Source organism: Octodon degus, unplaced genomic scaffold (genome assembly GCF_000260255.1).
Source record: "Octodon degus isolate 3935 unplaced genomic scaffold, OctDeg1.0 scaffold00017, whole genome shotgun sequence".
NCBI classification, from domain to species: domain Eukaryota; kingdom Metazoa; phylum Chordata; class Mammalia; order Rodentia; family Octodontidae; genus Octodon; species Octodon degus.
This window is the reverse complement of record NW_004524593.1, coordinates 8,256,493-8,276,398: the sequence shown is the minus strand read 5'-3', so window position 1 is coordinate 8,276,398 and position 19,906 is coordinate 8,256,493. Positions and strand designations below refer to the sequence as shown.

Here is a 19,906-nt window from a genome sequence, read left to right as displayed (position 1 = left end):
CCAATACTATTATGGACTACTGGACTCTTTTAGAATATTTTGCTGAGTTTACACACCTATAATATTCAAATAATGGAACTTAACGAAAAAAGGGTATACAGATGAATGTCCATTTTGTATCTGTGTATTAAAAGTGGTTAGGACAGATATATAGTTGCATTCTCTTAATGAATAGAGTGATTTGTTCTAATGGTGTTTGTAAATAGGATATCAGGTCCACAACTTGTACAGCAATTAACCACTAAGAAGAATGTATGCAGTGTGTTAATTATTGAAACTGTCCAACCAATTTGATTTGAAACTGTCTCATTGCTATTTGTTTATCAATAAAATTATGGGGGGAAAAAAATCAAGTGGGAGACGCTGCTCTAGTTGCTTCAGCCCAGTGCCCAGGCATGTATTTTTTTAAAGCACCATAATAATGCGGTGTGCAGTTTGTAGCCTACTCTGGTAGTGCTGGCCCCTGCGAGATGTTGTGGTGTCAGGAAGATGCAAGCCTTTGACAGAAGCCTTCCTGGAACCTACTATGAAAGCCAGGAAGGGTGGTCGTGGTGGTATTAGCAAGACGCAGCCAGTCCGCGGGCCTTTGAGAGCACGTAGGGTGCTTGTTGCTACATCCATGTGGTGTGCTGTGATTAGTCCCCTGTTGGCAATTTCATTGAGTTCTTAATGTAGTAAACAAAAGTATTTAGGGCTGGCCAAATAGGTCAGTGGATTAAAGCACCTGCAAGCAGGGACAGGGGCTGGGACTTAGGGTTCAATCCCCGATCCCCTGCCTGCTCCCCCCCCACCACACTGAGATGTAACTGAGACCGGGTATGGTGGTAAGCACCTGTAATCCCAGCTCTTGGGAGGCTGTAAACAAGAGGATCACTATGAGTCTGATCTAGTAGTAAGACCCTGAATACCCTGTAGATCCTTCTCTAAAATACCAAAAAAAAAAAAATGTTTAAGCAAAAAGCTCAAATAACCACACCCTACATCTTAGAGTTGTACTAAAATTTCAGTATTTCAGTACAGTGTCTGGGAACTAGAGGTCCTATTATTGAAGTTCAGCAAGACTAAAAAGCATTGTTTTAGGCAAAACCTAAGGATAGCAGAAAATTGTAAGAGCTTTAAGTGCTAACAGGACTTCCCAGGTTTCCAAGCATTGTTTTTCATTATTAATTGTATTGAGAAACAAATAGCAATGAGACAGTTTAAAATCCGATTAGTAGGACAGTTTCAATAATTAATACATTGCATATTGTTGTCTTTGTAGTGGTTATTCATAGTACAAGAAGCAGACATGATATCCTGTCCAAACAATATTAGTACAAATCTTTCTTCTCATTGAATTAAGAGAAAGTAGCTGTATATCTATCCTATTTTGTGTATAGATACAAAATGGTCCTTCATTTGTATCCCCTTTTTTGTTTAGTTTTGTCAGAGATGGGTATTCCCTTGCCATTTAAATATTGTAGGTAGTGAATTCAGCAAAACGATCCAATATAGTCCAGTAGTCTATAATAGTAGTGGGTTGTCCATAGGACTGGCAATGTCAATAGTTGTTGCCTTGAGCCTTTTACAGCTCAGCCTATTAATATGGCTTTACTTTTCATACTTCATTTTTATACTTTTCTGCTGGATGTTTAAGACCAAGATTCTTTTTTTCATGAATGCTTCTGGTCCCCGTTTTGTGTCCCAACTCTGAGAACAAGAGTATAATTTTTGTAGAAAACCTCATTTTGAAATCCAGGCTTTTTGTCCTGTGGGGTAAAAGAGCTTGTTTTATGGGTGTGTGTGTGTGTGTGTGTGTGTGTGTGTGTGTGTGTGCCAAGTCCTGATCTGGATCAGCTGCCCTGGCCTAGGCGCGAGCTATCCTGCCTTCTGCATTCCACCATGTCCCGCGAGGCTGGGGGAGCAGCCTCCACATCGCAGGGTGGTGGCACGAGATCACAGGGAGACCACAGCAGGGCAGCCACCGCGGGCAGGAAGGCTCACGAGGGCGTGGTCTGTGGGCACACAGTGTTTGAGATGCAGTGACAGCAGCAGCCGCACAAGGCGGCTGGACTTCAGGATGCTCTGGGGGCCAGGCTGCTGCAGAGGGCTGCCCTCCATCACAGGAGGGGGCTCGGGTGGGGAGGATGAGCAGGCATCTCTGCTGCTGGGCATTCGCTGCAGTACTGTCCTCTCTGCACACTTGAAGTTGCCTTAAATGGTGTCCTCCAGGGTCATCCACACAGAACGGCAGTGCGTTGAAGAGGGAGCTCTCCGGAGGAAGTTACAGTGCAAAGCGACAGCCCATGCCCTCCCCATCAGAGGGCTCTTTGTCATCCGGAGGCATGGACCAAGGAAGCGATGCCCCTGCCAGGGACTATGATGGAGAGGTGAGTGGGCGCGTGTGGCTGGCAGCTTTCTCAGGAGGAGGAGAGCATGGACCCAGGGCACCCCACCGCTTCACTGGAGCCTCTACTGGGTTCACTCCCAGCCAGGGGCACTAAGCTTGTAAGACCAAAGCTTTCCCTGACCCAAAGACTCTGGGTGACTTTTGAATGAAAATGCCTATATCTTCAAGGCCTACAGAAAGGAGTGGGCATTTATTCTGTGCCTCTTAGCTCCCAAAGAGCGAAGTAAAGAAGTCTGACATTCTAGGAGGCTGAAGCAGAAGGCCCCGGCAATGTAGCAACATAGTGAGACCTTGTCTCAAAAAATATTGTGGCCAGCCATGATGCACATGCCATATAATCCCAGGATTTAGGAGGGCTGAGGCAGGAAGATTGCAACAAATTTGAGGTCAGCCTGGGCTATACAGTGAATTCAAGGTCAGTCTGAAATGTCAGCAAATGAATGAATGAATGAATGAATGAATGAATGAATGAATGAATGAATGAATGAAATTCCACATAACTCAGTATGGAGGCCTTAGATTCAATCTTAGTCCTACAAAAGGAAAAAAGACCAGAAGCTCCTTCAGTCAGGGTGGCAGGTGGGACCTGCGGTGACCTAAACACCTTGCTTCTGGCCTTGCAGGACTCCGACTCGCCGAGGCATTCCACAGCATCCAACAGCTCCAACCTGAGCAGCCCCCCAAGCCCAGTTTCACCCCGAAAGACCAAGAGCCTCTCCCTGGAGAGCACGGACCGCGGGAGCTGGGACCCCTGAGCCCCGGGTGCTCTGCCCACACCCCTCCACCACCTTCCCCACTTCCATCTCCTCCTCCACTTTGGCTGGAGCCCAGCAGCGGCCGAGTGGGGCACACGCTTGCAACATGACACTGGCCTGGCAGCACCATGCCCCTGGCCCGCAGCAGCCACGCAGGCCCCTTCCCTGCGGCCGAGGTCGACGGCAGGTCATTCCTGCATAGCGTTGCTTTCAGTCACATTTACTCCCTGGCCCCAAAGGTAGCTTCAGTAGACAGATTACACAGTGTAACTGTACGAGTGAGACTAGACAGGTTTGTTTTCACAGTAGCACCTCACATACCCTCAGAGAGCACCTGGGATTCCGCACCAGAGGGACCCAGCCTGTGGAGGCCACTGCCCTCCTCAGCAATTGTTGTCGGAACCCCCCTGAATCCTCACAGATTAAAACAGTGCATATTTTACTACAGTACAGAGTTTAAATAAATACATAATGTAGAAGTTAAATGCTGAATGTATATAGTCAAAAGAAGCATCTTGTAATCAATGAGATGGATGCATATATCAGAGTGTTTAATTTAAGAGATGTGTTGTTTCTTGTCTATTTCCAAGCTAAGTCACATACAGGGTAGAAAGGCTTCATGCTGACATTGGAAGAGGGAAAGGGGAAAACTGAGGTCCCTGTGGTGCCCCGGCCTCACACTGGTGGCAGGCCATGGTCATCTGGGTCCTTAGGGGACATCTGGGGACACTGGCTTCATTGATTGCAACCTGGGCTCCTAGAGTTGAAACATCTGAAACCACTTGAGCAGTAGCTTCAGAGGCACGCTCACCTGTACCTGGGGCATGTCTCTTTTGGCGATAGAATTGAACCACACTTAGGTATCTTCTGCAGGTGAGTGTAGAGATGCGGTGCCGTCACCCTCTGATTGAGCCCTTCCATCTGAAAGGAGTGTTGTGGCTTTTGCAAGTTCATAAAAAGGTTCATAGAAGTGTTTTTTCTCCTGGGTGAAAGCGAAGTGTTTGTCCCAGGGCTAGGGATGGCTTCTGAACAAGGAGGCTTTTTCCTCAAGGGTGGGTAGGAAATTCTTCAGATGGGCCTGGGGGGAAAGGCTTTTATTACCAAATAATAAGAAACCTCAAAAGCAAGGACTTGAACAGCCTTAACCAAATACTCGTTCCTAGAGCAGTGGTAAGTGGGTGGGATGATTCCTGGGCGCAGTCAGCAAGTGACCCAGGGTGGCCAGCTTCACTGGATGCCCCCTGGCTCAGTATTGCCTTGTTAGTTGTGTTTCCATTTGGATTTCTCCTGCTTTCCAGGAGGAAATGAGGTCCAGAACCAAAAGAACTTAATGCTGTAGTCATTTCACCCTTCAAGCACATGAACAGAGAAAAAATAGCTCATGGAAGAGAATCTGGCTCTCTTTTCACCCAAGTTTCTGGAAGAAATAGAAGCAGGATTTTGTCATTTTCTTAATTTGGCATAAATGAAGAAAATCCTCCTGCAGTTGCCAGCCTGGGTTGCAGTATCTGAGCCTTGCACCACTGGTTTGTGGTGCTTCTCATGCTTTGCCTGATAGCATGCTATAGGGCCCTGGCATCCCCAAATGCATGCCACTTTATGTAGAAGGTTCTCGAGATTCAGCGAGGGAGGAAGGGATCTTTTGGGGGATTATGTGCCCAGTGCTTCTAGCAGTGAACTTTAGACACTCCGACACTGAAGCATTCTGCATTTGTTGCTGTTCAGGTTTGGTTATATTTTATTCTCAGTGGTCACTGTTCCCAGTGTAGCTCTAATCTCCCAAATAGTTTTGCTTTTGGAAAAGAAGTAACATATAAATACTTTATACACCCAAATATGGGGGCAGGGCTCAGAGCTTGAATATTTTTCCCATGTGATTCTTGTGGCTGCTTAAACTTGGCAGAGGAGAGATCCGCTAGCCTGGTGCAGGCGCTGCCCCGGCCACGCGCCACCCTGCCCTCTGCTCTCACCTTCGCCGCTCTTCTTTTCCCAGGCCAAGAATTGTAGGGCTCCATGCTAAGCCATTAGTCTGTAGTTCTGCAATGAATTGTGAACTTCTGTTGCCTATAGGTGCTTATTTTTCAAAGTATACTTTTAAAATTAAAATAACAAAACTATCTGAAGGGTAGGCTCCAACACCGTGAGTCCAGCGCCTCCAGGGGCAGGTGAACGAGGAGCCCATGGCCAGCACCACAGCACTGTTTCCCTCAGCAAGCCTAAGCAGACGCTGAGCACAGGATTTGGAGGGAGAAACTACCAGGGCAGTAATTCTTATGGACATTTTCCCAAGGTGATGATCAGCCTTCTGGGCTTATCCCATTCCTAAATCTGAGGCCATGTTCCTTCAGAAGCTTCTGAAAGGTGGAGAATAGGTTCCAAGAAAGGGAAAATGTAAGGACCACTCAGGTCAGTAGCAAGGATCATGGGCTATGTTGCTGCCAGAAGTTGTTTTGTTTTTGTTTTTGTTTTTTTAATGCAGGACCCTTTCCTAAAATGTATGTGGCAATGGGAATTAATTTTTCAGTAGAAAGAAGGAAATGCACTAGAGACATTTCTGGCATCAGTCTGTGTTGATACTTGGTGCTATCTATGTCCAACCAATTTGTTACCTACTCTTGAATTCTGGCTAATCTTATCATGTGCTTTTTGGGTGTATAAAATTACACACACATTTCTTTTTGCCAAAACAAAAACCTTCCTCGTCAAATTGTTGCTAAAGGAGATCTCACTTTAGTTTGATACCATACAGCACCCTGGACACCTGGCAACGTGCATTTTCTCCGGGGGCGGGGGGAGCAGCTTTCTGGCTGTCGGATACAACTGCAGAGGGCCCATCTGTTTGGTTTCCCAAGCAGTCCTGTACCCAAATTTCAGGGGAGAATCTGAAATTCCTGCTGTGTTTACAGCAGCAGTCTCATTTCCAGCTGGCTCAGCCTCACTGTTCACTGTCCTTCCTTAATAGTTAGAATTGTGTTATGTCATTACTTAGTGGCCACATGTGTTTTGGAGAAGAACCAGTTGGTTTGTGTGGAATCTCAGGTATCATTAGGAGAGGTCAGCGCAGGGGGAGCAGATGTCCCAACCCGGAGAGGTGACAGTGACCACACTCTGCTCTCCTAGCCCAGTGAGAACAGCAGAGGCCCACTCCCCCCCATAAACCAAGGGCACTCAGCAACCTGGTGCCCCCTGTGGGTCACTGGGCACATGGAGGCAGATGGGCATGTAGAGAAGCTGCAGGGTATCTCAGTGCGCCCCTTGTAAACGTCTTTCCTTGTCATGACCTCCCTCGTTCCTCAGAGCCAGTGCTGGATGGAAGTGGAGGCAGCCAGGTAAGGAGAGCCCCACTTCGCAGTGCTGGGTTCCTCTCCCTTCCTTGGGGCGACACCATGCGACATAGGCACTGCAATTATGGGGACACTGACCACCACAAATCAACCTTGATGTCTCATGAAAACAAAATGACCTGCCTTTTTATTTGATAGTGTATCATTTATTTTATAAATTTTTAGGGATTTTTTTTCTCATTGTAATATTATTGTACAGTTTTGCATGGCCTGGATGTAATCATTTTTGTTTAGAATATAATGCTGACCAATATGTGTTTATGGAAGGGGAAAAAGATATGCTTTGGCCTCTTATCACTTATTTTGTTTGGTTTTATACCCTCCGTGTCTTAGGGAACTTTATTAAGAGATTCTCTGCTACCAAACCATGATGTGGATTCTTTTGCACAGAACTATTTAAGGTGGGATAGTCAAAAATGTTAACAAAAGACTCCTCACCAGTCATTTTATGTTGGTATCACTTAATATTAACCAGACTTGGATGTACTGCAATAAAACAGGGAGCTGTTCAGCCTGAGCCTTTTGTCTTTCTTTCCCGGCCTATGAGTCCGAGCAGTGGGAGGGTGCCCGACTCGGGCTGACCGGAGCCTGCCGCAGGGCCCTCGCCAGCAGGGCCTCCCTGCACTCCGGGGGATGCGGCCGAGTTGCCCTCTGGTTCCCGTTCCCTCTTTGGAGCTCCTGTGAGAAGTGTCAGCCTCCTGTGAAGCTGCAGTTCCCCTCTGGTGAGAGCTTCCTGATGGCTGTGCTTCAGTCCACAAGACTCGCTCCCCCTGCGCAAGGTTTCCGAACACTGAATCCTTTGAATCGGACATTGGAGGACGGACAGGTAAGGCTGGGAGCTATCCTGAGAGAAGTCCTAAACTATGAAACCTCCTGTTGCCATCGCTGTGTGACCAGCAGGACCTGCGGTGCTTGGGGGCCACAGCTGTGTGGTGGTGCCGAAGGCCTGGCCTACTTTCTCTGTGCAGGGCAGTCGCATGCTCATCTTGGGAGCTGGGTGCCTGAAGTCTCTTGTAGCTCTTCACCTCTGCCACTAGGGGGCAGATAGCCCACTGATGAGCAAGAACGGTGGTTGTGCTCCTGTGAAACCTGTCTTCACGAGCACAGTGGACGCTAGGCCCGTGGACAGGAGCGTGCTGGGCCCTGGTGCAGCTCACAGGGACCGTCAGACCAGGCCATGTTCTGCCGCTCACTGCTATCTGGCAGACCTGTGACCAGTGTTCTCCATGATGCCCACTGAGTGTCAGGAGACCTGGCTATGCCAGTCCCAAGAGCCTCGTCTGCCTGTGGTGACCCACCAGGCTGCTTGAAAGCTTAGGGGCATCTAAGGTCACCTGACCCTGCTTGTCTAGCACAGGCACACAGTAGGACACAGTTACAGTACCATGACTTAGCACAGGAAAACACGCATGTGCTGGTTGTGGCAGTAAGAATGTAACTATGAGGTAACCACCTGTGTAAGGGTGCTACAATAAAGACGCAGGCGGCGTGCTCTGCCCCATACTGCCTGCCACTGCTGTCTCACACACATGTATTCACCCTTCACACCTCACCCACAAGTGTCCCCTGGGCCTGCTCACATGCATCCGGTCACTAGATGTTAAGAATAAAGCAGAAAGTCCTGGGTAAAGTTATATTCCCCTGCCATCTTTTATTCTGAGCGGAGGCCACAGCCACTCAGTACCTTGATACTGTTAGAAGCCACCATAGGTGCACAGCAGTATGTGTGGCCAGCACCCTGCATCATTCTGAAGCTGGTGCTTTCCACACTGCTTAACCAGGAGTCAGGGTGGTAAGGGGTCTCCGACCTGGGTGCAGTCTTGGTCAGTGGCTGCTGCTGTTGTCTCTGCTCCCATCCTCTTCATATACGGCAGGCTTATTTGTTAGGGCTGAGAGGAGGGGGCTAAGGGCTCTGGCAGGGGAACCTGTGGACTCGGGTGTGGCTGCCCCAGGTCTGAGCCACTCCCTCGAGGACCACATCCCTAAGGGCCCAGCCAAGACCCAGTATTCAGAAGGCCTCCCTGGGACCAGCCAGACCTCCCATGGCACATGGAGGCCAGCATGGCTGGGACATCAGTCCCAAATCACAGAAGATAAAGACTCCTCTCCACATGGGAGGGAGAAGGCCGGGGTGACGCCCCCCAGTTCAGTGCTAGTGAGCAGTACCACTCCTGTGAAGAGACCCTTCACACCCACACGCAGCCGACTGGAGCCCCCCAGTCACCCCATGCTTTCCTACTGCTTATAGGTCTGGAAAAGTCCCAGCCAGACAGACAGATGCCTGTATGCAGGCCTCACTCGCTGGCAACGCTGCCCTTCAGGATGCCCCTCGGCTTGCCTCACAGTTCTGCTGCGACACAGGGCCCCGCTCCACAGCACGGCATAGCCGTGCGCCCCGGCTTCAGCAGGCCGTGAGGGTCACGGTAACAGCGGCTGATCCTGGAACACCCAGGGGCAGACCAGCTGTGCAGGAAAGACCCACTGCCTTGGGATGGGGCCACCGTGCCTCAAAAATCTTGAAGTCATTAAAGCGAGCAACAAGAAGGGCACAGTCCCATGACAGTTTCCACAAGCACTTTAATTGAACTGAAACAAATCTGGTCATTACAAAGTTCCCAGCACCTGTGCCGACCCTCGGGCGGACGCACCAGCCAGCACTGCCACCTCCGGCTCCTGTCTGCCCTCTCTGCAGAGAGGGGGCCTGGACGGACAGACAGGTTAGCTGCCCACAGCAGGTCGGCGACAGCTAAGCAGCCCCAGCACAGATCACGGCACTCACCGGCATGGTGCCCCAGTGCCACACCACAGGTGGAGCAGAAGAGGCACAGAGACACAGAGCACTGGGAACTGCAAGCCGCACAGCACCGACGACGTCCAGGAGCTGCTGGACAGCAAGGAGCGGGAGGCGGCCTGCCTGGTCTCTGGCTGACAGGACAGGAAGCGGGAGGTGGGAATACCCCGCCCCGCCCCGCCCTTCGAGATTTCCGAGGGCAGATTCTCCGGGAAGAGCGGCTTCCACTGCCCCTCTGCCCTTGTCATTCCACCCACTTAGCGTGAAAACTGCATAAAGCCTGTTGGGATCCTCGGGCCCAGCAGGGAGCCCGGGACAAGGTCACCGCCACCTGGGGTCCGCCTGGGGCTACTGCCGCTCCACCTGCATCTGGCAGTAGTTGCTGTAGGCCTCCTCAAACATGGCCTTGCAGGGAAAGCGGGCCTTGAGCTTGGAGCAGATGAGGAAGGAGCCGCCCATCTTCCGGTGCAGCGAGTAAGTCTCCTCAGGCGGCGGGACCAGGCGGTGCTTCAGCATGATGGGGATGAGGCTGTGGATCTTTTCAGTGGTGCTTTGGGTGCCAAAATCAAACGGCTCCTCAGAGGCAAAGGCCTCACCCAGGATGAGGATGGCATCCAAGTGGGCGTCCTCCATGGCCTGGGGAGAGAGGAGGAGGAGTGGCAACAGGACCAGGTCCTCCGGAGTTCCCCTGAGGGTAAGAGGAGTTGAGGGGACACCTGGGAGAGTTCTTCCATGGAAACACTAGCCACGTGACTGGACACCAGCTGAAAGGGTGGGATGGGGCCCACAGCGAAACCACATTCTAGGTTGAACAGAATACTTCTCTGGCTGGAAAGAACAGACTCTGAGCTGGCAAGCCTGGCCACATGCTGGGTGTGGCACTCAGCAGGTTCCTCACTGTCCCGCACAGGGTATTCAGGGAGCAACCGCCCTGGCAGAGCACAGGATGGACAAGGACAGACCGTGGACAGCCAAGGTGGGGAGAGACACAGCCACACTTTAGTAGGAGGCCGTGACACTGCACAGACAGCTCCACAAGCATGCAGCAGAGGCATCAGCCCACCAGCCTGTCACAGTACTTCTCCCCAAGCAGAGACCAGGACTGGACCTGGACTCCATCCCAGTTCCCAGTACCAAGGAAAGGACAGTGCTGCTCATTTGTGACTTCTGGGCCCCTTGTTACAGGCCAGAGCCACCCTCCTGTGCATCTGTTAGGTCCCTGACCTGCCCCACTGGGGAGGCCCATAAGCCGGCTGTTCCTAGCTGTCCCAGGTTCCATCCTTTCCACACCAAGGTTCTCAAGATTTTGGAGGAAGCAGCAGCTGCAGCCCACACTGGCTGACCACCAACAAGAGCCACACAGCCCGGGTGGTGGGCTCACCTTGACCTCGTAACCGGTGAGGAACTTCATCTCGATGGACTTCTGGCGCACAGCCTCCCGGTCCCGGTCAGCAGCAGCCCTGATGATCTGAAAGAGGCACAAGACAAGGTCCTCAGGCCCCTGGCCCATCCTACCTCACCCTCTTCTTCTCCCTCTCCTTCCACAAAGCCCATGGCCAGGAGCCAGGGCTGGTGCTGCAGCCCTTACAGGTGGTACTGCTCACTAGCACTGAACTGGGGGGCGTCAACCCTGGCCTTCTCCCTCCAGCATCTACTCCTAGCCCCAGAAAAACATGGGCCCAGTCCAGGTCCCTCCAACCTCACCTGAATGTAAAGATCAGTGAAGGATCTGTCATATTCCCGTGTGGCCCCGAAGTCCAAAAGAGCCACCTGGGGACAGAGGCAGGGAAGGGTGGCCTGGGGGCACTGAAGCCAGAGAGACCATCTCTACAGGGTCCCAGAACTCATGCTCACTGCTGAGTTCCCACACACAACAGGCTGGGGGCCCTGGCTCTCACTCAGGAGCTCACCTTGTGCTGCTGGGGGTCGTAGAAGAAGTTAGACCAGTTGGGGTCTGTCTGCATGAAGTGGAACTCAAATAGCTCTCTCAGACAAAGGACCAAGATGTTGTAACAGATCTGTGATGGGGAGTGGTCAAGTAGTGTCAGGCTGCCTAGCAACTGCAAGGGGGCTAAAGAAGCCCCCAAATCCCAGCTTCCACCCTGACCCCTGCCAGGTTGCAGCTGGGGAACTGACACTGGCACAGTAGGACAGCAGCTCATACCCACCTCATTTCGAACCTCCTGGCTCAGCCCCTCAGCCTGGTCCAGGGGAAAGCCAGACACCAACTCCGTGGTGAGCACATGGGGGCTGCAGAGCTCCTCCACGATCTCAGGCACGTAGAAGAAGGGGTGGTCCTTCAGCAGCTCCCTGGAGGGGTGGGAAGTCGCACCTCACCAGTGCCCACTGCCCCCCGCAGACACCCACTAGACAGAAACCCTGCCTTGCTGGAGTGGAGTGGGGTCCACTAACAGTCTTGGAGCAGGAGGGGTCATCCTCCAAAGCCACCTAGAAGAGGCCCTGCCTCCTGGGGACCTTTTAGGTGTGGGCGGCAAGGAACTCACCGGAACCTCTTTGCACAAGCGGCCTCCCGCTCATAGTCGCATTCAAGGGCCAGCTCCCGCCTCAGCACGTCAATCAGGTGCTCTGGGAACAGGCCTGGGAGAGGGGGCCAGGGTGTCAGGCAGGAAGGGCACAGGGCTGTGGCCCCCAGGGCCTGGCCCTGCACCTACCACCCACTCCTGCCCAGAGCCACAGCACTGCCTCAGACCTTCAGGGAGCATGTTGCTCATGTTCAGCACGGCCATGAGGTTGTTGACGTCACTGTTGATGCTCTGAGCCACACCAGGATACTGTGGGGGATAGGAGTCATCTGGGTGGACAAGGCAGGAGCCCTTGACGCCACCACCCTCCGCACACCTGTTAGCACCCCAGCCATGTCACACTCAGGGCCCTCATTGCAGCCAGGGGAGCACAGTACAAAGGCACCCACCTGGATCTTCATGGCCACCTCACGGCCGCCCTTCATGCGGGCCAAGTGCACCTGACCAATGGAGGCGGCCGCAAATGGCCGCTCCTCGAAGTACTCCAGCTTGTCCCTCCAGTTGGGGCCCAGATCATTGTTGAGCGTTTTCTGGAGGAGAAGCCATGGTGAGGTGCACAGTGTGCCCCTCAGGTGGAGGGGATCAGGCAGCCGCCCCACATCCCCTCACCAGCATCTGTTTCAGCGGCATGAAGTCAGCACTCTGCCGCACGCGCTCAAAGACCTTGGCCAGGTGAGGGTTGATGAATGCGTCATCTGCAAGGCAGACACCACCGCTCAGGCCAGCGACTGGATAGCCTGCACCTGGTGCCCGGGAGCAGGAGGCCAGGCCACCCAACGCTCTGCTCCCTCCCCGCACCTAGGCCATCCTTCCCACAGGCCCACACGGAGGCTGCAGGTGGCAGCTCTGGAGCAGACACAGGGCCACACTGCTCTTAGGTGGACACACTCCTACACACTTGGCCAGCAAGCAAGTTCAGAGGCACACGTGCCCTGTCCTGGGGCAGCAACCCCATTGGGAGTCCAGGGTTAGGGGCTCAGCCCAGCCAGGAGAGCCCTTAGAGATTTGCGGGCACCTGGTGCCACAGGAGGCCTGATCTCAGCCCAGTGACCCAAGAAGTGAGGTTTTAACATAGAAAGCTTACAATTGAAAAGGGAATCTAGCAGATACGGTAAAGTACTGAAATTCACTGTAACCTGAGCAACTCAGAGAGCTCATTTCCCCCCAGATCTGAGCTCTGGGCTTCTCTCAACCTAGCATCACTCTAAGGAAAGTGAGAGCAAAGCACTTGGTGCTTTCACTGACACAAACAGCCGCTGTGTGCCAGTTTTGCCACCACTGCTCCATTTATTACTTTTTTAAAAAAAACATTCACTTGAGACAGTATGGCAGTAATTGGTATGACATGACAAGCAGTACGTATTTAGAAGACCATAATGACAGGCACTCCAAGCATGACCCTAGTATTACACATTGCTATCTTCAGCGCAGTTGCTTAGTTCACATGTATCAGCATATATAGTTAGTCAGGGTGAGAATCCTATGGAGATTCTGCTCACGTCTCCCAGGCAGCCTTGTCCCAGGAGTATCTGTACCCTCACAATGCAGCTCCAGGGCTCTCCAAAAGAGGGCAGTAGCAGGATACCAGATGCATCCTCCCTCATGGGTCACCGGCCTGAGCCATAGTGAAGCAACCTTCCGGGCTGGAGGCCCTCTGGGGCCTGACCCTCACTTCTCCAAGCCAGGGTGACTGCTTGCACACTGCTCAGTGCTAGCGCCTCCCACTGGGCACCAGCCATAGGCCTGAGGCCCAACACCACCCGCTCAGGGCCTCTCGGAGCCAGCCTCCTCCCTCGGCTCACACCCTCCCCCAGCCCAGTGCCAACTCCTAGGCCAGTGCAGCAGGCCATGGGGCTGCACGCAACTTCTGCCAGCTGCTACACCGCATGGGCTCCGTGCTCCTCACCCTGAGGCAGCGGCTGGCTGAGGGCACCCTCCTGCGGCCACTCACCCTGGATGCTCAGCATCTGGCCCAGCTTCAGCGCTGCCCCGCGCACCTTGCATAGTGTGCTCACGATGCGCTCTGCGTTGGCCTCCGACAGGAAGGGGCTGGAATCCAGCACAGCTTTCTTCCCTGGGGGCAGAAGTCAGATTGAGGTACTCTGCGGGGTCAAGGAGAGCCAGCAGCAGCGGTGGACTCCTGCATCTCTCCAAGCCCTACAGTGCAGTTCCAAAGCCCTACCTCATATAGCCCTCCCTGGCACACACAGATACACACACACCAGGTCTCTCCTCTGTACCCGGCCCTAGGGACACAGCGTCCCCATGAAGCAGCACAGTGAGCTACAGGCAGGAACAGCACTGGGAGGACCTGCAGCAGCCCAGTCAGCAGTGCCCAGGCGAGGACCACCAGTCTTCAGCCACCCACTGTACAGGACCCTGGGGCTGTCCTTCAGGAAGGGTCCTCTGGGTCAAGGACAACACACACTGTGGGCAGCCAAAGCTCAGTAGCCAGCTGGCTATGCAGTGACCCCTTAGCTGTAGGTAACCTTTGCCCAGTACCCTGGGAGGCGGCAAGGTGCCCACCCACGGTGTCTCCAAGAAGCTGCAGGAGGCCAAGTGAACCCTGCTACCAGCCGGCAGTATGACCAGGAGACTTGGCCCTCTGTCTAGATATGAACTGCACCCTACGTGGAGATGGGGAGAGGCTCAGTAGAGCTCTGCATGCTGGGGTCCTCTGCCTTCTCTGAGACCCCCCCCCCCCGCCCACCGGCAGGCATCCTGCTCTGTGATATTTGGGGCTTCTGTTGCCCTGTGTCCTGAGTCCAGACCAATGAGAAGGCCTGCACAGGGCCTGGCCCCTGCCTCGGCTCACCTTACCATGGGTCTGGAAGGCCAGAGCGCCTAGCGAGGTCACTGATGTCTGGGCCAAAATGTCTGGGGATGTAGTGCTTGCACACTGCGTAGTGTTCCACATGGGGCTGTGCCCAGTCCCAGGCAAGAGAACAGGACAAGTGGCCATGTCCCCACTGTGTGCCATATGCCTATGGTGGGGCATATGACCTGAAGGACCCAGGATACAGAGGAGCCTCCAGGGGAACAGGAACGCACAGGAAAGGAAGGCCCACAGCCAGGCTGCAGGAGGCAGGATAGGTGCCTGGAGGGTTCTGGGGGCAAGACTTTGGCCCCACTCAGGAGACCATACTAGGCCCACGACAGCACCAATTAAGAGACCTGGACCCACAAGGCCCAGGCAGCAGCAAAGCACCAGCATTGAGGGAAGCAGTTCTTTGAGGACCCTCTGACCTCCCCAGCCCCTGGGACTCTTGGGGCAGGGGAGCAAGGGAACCCTGGAGCAACCAGGCCAGGGCTGGAGGAGTGAGGTCTCCCTCTTAGGGAGTTAGAACCCTGAGTAGGCTGAGCTGACTGCAGGGCTCCCGAGTCATGAGGATGGCATCTGGCAGACTGGGTCATCCCAAGTGGCTACAGCCTATAGCTTCTGATCCCCAGAGGCAGGAAACCATCATCAGGATGGGCCAGGACCCCAGGCCAGAGACATTCGAGGGTAAGAGAAGCTAAGCCTGCCTAACAGCTGGAGCACAGTGTAGGGGCCACCCAGGGCCACCCAACCCTGGCCTGAGTCCTAACTTGCAGGACTAAGGACTGGAATCCTTCACTCCTTGCCTCAGGTCATCACTGTCCCAGGCTGAGGACACCAACTATAACCTTGGAGCTAGCCTAGCCTCTGCTCTGCTTGGACGAGGTGGGCAGGAGAGTGGCCAGCTCTGGGTGAGGAGGGTGCAGGGCCAGGCGAGGCCACCATCTGCTCCAGAGCAGCCAGGCTCCGCTTCCCAGAGTGTTGCAGTGCAACACTAAAAATACCCTTGCTAAATCCTTGTCCTGCAGCTCCTTCCAAGGACGTGCATGGTGCTACAGGTCTCCAGTAATCAGAGCCTGTGAGGACAGAGCGAGTGTCCCATGCCCAGGAGGGACAGCCCTGTAGGTAAAAAAGAGCCATCCTGGAGATGGGCAGACCCCTTGGCCCACAGCAGAGCTTGGCCTCTGGCAGCAGTAGGGACAGAAGCGTCAGGACGCCCCACAGATAGGTATAGGTCAGAGGAGTGAAGCACCACAGCAAGCTCACAGCCCTGCAGGGCAGCACAGGTAGGCTGTGGCTGACAGGTGCAACCCTCCAGGGGCCCCGCACCCCTTAGGGCCCAACTCACCTGTGGAGTTCTCGGGGCGCAGACTCTTCTTGGCAACCTCAGCCAGGGCCCCAAAGCCCAGACCCACAGCCAAACCTGCAAGAAGGGCACAGGCACTCAGAGTTATGGCTACCTGCCCGCTGCCGGGCCTGGTCAGCTCATCCTGGCATCCCAGTGTGGAGAAAGGCTGGGAAGGTGTGAGTGATGCACTGGTGGTTTCGGAGACATTAAGCAAAGGTTTATGGAGGAAAAGTACATGTGGCCCCACCCTTCTGTCAGCACCTGGGACGCAGCCTCATGGGCACATTCACGGAGCCCAGAGTGGCCCAAAAGGGGACACATTGGGGAACGGCAAGATGGGAAGAAGGACCAAACATGCCTGTGGGCCAACGACACCCCGACAACACAGAGCCTCAGGGATGCAGGTCCCACTAGCAACACTGGCAAAAGCAAAAGGTGGTGTCCCTGATTCAAGTACAAGGGACAGGAGGGAGCACAGCCCACAGTCCCCCCATACCCTCCTGGCTTCTGGCTCTGCAGGGGTCTGAAGCCCTGAGGCCTAGGCCCTCCACTGCCATTCATGGCCCTGTACACTGAAGTTCACTAACAGCTCCTTTGTCCAAAGCCCATGATCCCAGCTGTTCAGTGAAGCCCCCACCTAGAGCCAGCAGGTGCCCCTAAGCCACAGAGAAAGCCAGGGGACCTCACACAGGGCCAGTACAGAGCCAAGAGCAGTGGGCTGTAAGTGCTGATCGCAGCGGGGAGGAAGACAGGCACAGCCCCAGGGTGTGCGGCCCCCATACCCATGGAAGTAAGGGGCAGAGAAGGAAGTCTGTAGGGGCAGAGAAATGTGAATCTGTCTCTTTTTCCAAATTTTCTACAATGACTATGCACCACTTGTAAGAAAATGACTGACTTACTGAAAAAATTTATCTCATGAAAAATAAATTTTAAAAATTAAAAGGTAATTCAATTTTAAAACATATCTGCAATGCACAACACATACCAGTAGGTGGCAGTGCAGCCTCCACACCAAGGAGGCCAGAGTCCCTGCGGGAAGGCACTTGCCCTAGCACCAGGCACCTGACCTGCCTGGAACTTACTATCTGCCATTGCTAGCACTAAGCCTGCTCAAAACGGTTATAGGAGTGCACTCACTCTCCACCTCTGTGTCTGGTACTTACACAGTACACTGCATGGCTCCTTTACAGCCAGCCTCATTCCAAAAAGTTCCTGCCCTCAGGAAAAAGGGAGGTGTGGGAATGCCCTCAGGGTGACAACACATCAGGCCAGGGCATCCTGTTGTACGGGGACTGTGGAGGCCAGAGCCCAGGGGCCAGACAGCGGGCAACAGCTGCATTTCTGACCCTCTCCCCGCACCCCCCAGCCCTAGAGGGCCTGACCAAGGCCCTGACTAAACATTAACTCCCCACCGCCTGCCCACCTCACCCTACCCCCACTGAGCCAAATAAATGATAACCCAGAACATTAACCTTCACACTGTGCCACCCTCTGCCAAAGTCTCTCAGTCTTCATTCCTCTCTGCCTAGGGCAAGTCCAAAGAGGCCACAAAGCCTAGTCACAGCAAGCAGGTGCCACAGCCATGTCAAGCCAGGCACAGGCAGAGCTGTGTACCCCACATCGCAGCCCCATTTGGACACCCTCAAATGCTCAGCTCAAGGCTCCCAGGAATAGCTTGGCAAGGACCTGCTATTGAGCAAATCACTGAAGGAACCTTTCCCAGAGCAGGCCCTTGGCTTCTGCAGCCCTGTGCGGCCCTTCGGACAGGCTGGAGCCAGGACACGGTGGTGCCAGCCATGGGACAGACAGGCTCTGCATGGCAGGCAACAAGGTGTGGAAAGAGCCTGACTGACCAGCAACTGTGGCCTTGGACTTGCTATCTCCTGTTCTCAGGTGAGCCCAAAATATAGTGGCGTCATCACGCCCCTGCCAATCCAGCACAGGCCCAACTCAATCCACAGAACCCTTAACCTGTTCAGCCCTCATCCCAACAGATAGGACCTAGGCATTTCAGGAAGACAGACATCCCAGCTGGGACACCGAGTCCTCATGAGACCCGCAGAGCCAGGCTCCAACCCCCTCCCCACTCTATGCCTCACAGCAACACAGTACCACCACCCACCAATCACAGCATAATGACAGGTTTGCCCTAAGGCCCTGGCAGTGTCCTCGAGAAAAAAGGGCTCTGAAGCTACTGGGCAGTTTGGGCTCCCTCCTAGCCTAGGAAAAGGCAGTCACACAGTCCAAGGAAGCTCTTGACACATCTCAAAGAAAAGGAGGTGCTATGGTCAGGGGAATGTGAGGGGGTGGAGAGCAGGGTCTCCCCCTGGGAGGACGTGGTGCCTGCACCCCAGCCACTATTCAGTTCTGCACAGTGAGGCTTCTCCCTCAAATCCCTCCACAGGTCATCAGAGATAAACAAGACCCCCTCCCCACAGCAGTGCTTTGGAATCCGCCCAGACACTCAGGTGCAAAAGCACTACACAAAACACCTTCCAGCTCGCCGGGCCCTTCCTGAGCAGGGGAGCTGGCAAGCACACACCAGCAGGAACCCAGTGCATGCTCCTTGTGTCTTCAGCTTCCTGCCAGAAAGGCCAGGCATGTTTACAAAGCAAGGCTGAAGGAAGTCCCAGAGGCAGCGCATGTACATCTAGGGATGTGGCAACAACAACAGCACTCGCTGGTGCCAGGCACTGTCCTAGGCCACAACTGGTTGAACTGTGTTTGCAGCAGTAGGGCTAGGCAAATGCTTCACCTCTGAGCCATACCCCAACCCGAAGCCGGGGGCACCTAAGGATCCTTCTGATCTGAGAAGACCAGGAGTGCCAAACAAGCTCTCTCCTCATTCTTCACAGCTCCAGTCCGGCTCAGACCGCCTGTGACCAGGGCACTCCCTCTAAAGACCTCGTACGGAAGGGGGAGATAGTGACACTATGGGGACAATTCAAGAAGCAAGGACCATAGGGATGACAATAATGACAGAAAGCAGAGAAATGGAAGAAGCAAAAAGAAAAATTTGAGGAAAGAAATTAGTAGCAGAAGATAAAAGACAAATTCAAAAACAGAAGGCAAGAAGAAATTAAAAAGATTAAAAGAACCTAAACTCCTGACTCCAGAACAAGTAGCAAGTAAGCTGCAGCTAAAAAAAAAAAAAAAAAATTACAGGAAGAGTCAGATCTGGAATTAGCAAAAAACTGTTGGTGTCAATACAGTTTATGGAATAGATGTTACATAATATGAAAAGTCACTACAGTACATTACTCCCATTTTCTGGACACCTTAGGTGTGTGTGCTTCCCTGGAAACTGATCACTTGGAAACATTACCAAGTCACTAACTGCTTTGCAGGGTAAAACTAATGCAAGCAAAGCAAAGGCAAAGAGAAAGGCCTGAACCTGGAGAGGGATTAAAGGACACCAGGAAGGAGGACCTGGGGGCCCCTGGGGGTTAGGACAGGGCACACGTGGAGACTGAGAAAGACTGCATGTGACATGTTATCTCCTCCTGGTGTCCTCTTCCTGCTTCCCACCACTCCTGTACCCTGCGCAGTACAACCTCCTTTCCTCTCTGCTTCACCAATGCCCCCACCAGAAGTACAGCACCTTTTGTGCTGGTTAGTTAGGTGACACCGAGCTTGCTAACATATAAATGAAAGAACTCAGATCTTGCTGCTAAGGGGTTAAATCAAGGCCCTCAATTGCCACTAAGTCATAGCTGAAAAACAAACCTAACGCTACTGTCGATGTTCCTCAGCAGCAGTCATCACGTGGGAAATGAAAACCGCAACACAACAAAAAGTTATGCACCAATTACCGCCAGTGTCCAGTCACACAGCCGCTCACGCGAGGGCCTGCTGCACTGGCACTGGCTCTGCACCTAGCGCTGAAACCGCTTTGTTTTAACATTGAATGTAATATTT

The 19,906-nt window shown here is 53.3% G+C and overlaps 2 protein-coding genes across 7 annotated transcripts in view; one reads left to right on the top strand and one right to left on the bottom strand.

The window, feature by feature from the left end:
* Cdc42bpa (CDC42 binding protein kinase alpha) overlaps nucleotides 1-7,005 on the top strand; it is a 358,545-nt gene extending 351,540 nt beyond the window's left edge. The window contains exons 37-38 of the mRNA XM_023710189.1: nucleotides 2,212-2,369; nucleotides 3,013-7,005. Of these exons, the coding sequence (XP_023565957.1) occupies nucleotides 2,212-2,369; nucleotides 3,013-3,144 (290 nt within the window). The 3' untranslated portion in view covers nucleotides 3,145-7,005. The remainder of the gene's footprint in view (nucleotides 1-2,211; nucleotides 2,370-3,012) is intronic.
* A 2,040-nt stretch (nucleotides 7,006-9,045) lies between these two features.
* Coq8a (coenzyme Q8A) overlaps nucleotides 9,046-19,906 on the bottom strand; it is a 39,437-nt gene continuing 28,576 nt past the window's right edge. For 5 of the 6 annotated variants that reach the window (XM_004626821.2, XM_023710229.1, XM_023710230.1 and 2 more), the window contains 11 exons: nucleotides 15,989-16,063; nucleotides 13,774-13,896; nucleotides 12,432-12,517; nucleotides 12,212-12,352; nucleotides 11,990-12,071; nucleotides 11,784-11,877; nucleotides 11,448-11,589; nucleotides 11,190-11,297; nucleotides 10,984-11,049; nucleotides 10,661-10,747; nucleotides 9,046-9,915 (listed from right to left, as the gene is read on the bottom strand). In XM_004626821.2, coding sequence (XP_004626878.1) covers nucleotides 9,628-9,915; nucleotides 10,661-10,747; nucleotides 10,984-11,049; nucleotides 11,190-11,297; nucleotides 11,448-11,589; nucleotides 11,784-11,877; nucleotides 11,990-12,071; nucleotides 12,212-12,352; nucleotides 12,432-12,517; nucleotides 13,774-13,896; nucleotides 15,989-16,063 — 1,292 coding nt within the window. In that variant the 3' untranslated portion in view covers nucleotides 9,046-9,627. The remainder of the gene's footprint in view (nucleotides 9,916-10,660; nucleotides 10,748-10,983; nucleotides 11,050-11,189; nucleotides 11,298-11,447; nucleotides 11,590-11,783; nucleotides 11,878-11,989; nucleotides 12,072-12,211; nucleotides 12,353-12,431; nucleotides 12,518-13,773; nucleotides 13,897-15,988; nucleotides 16,064-19,906) is intronic. The other variant, XM_023710233.1, reaches the window with a different exon arrangement.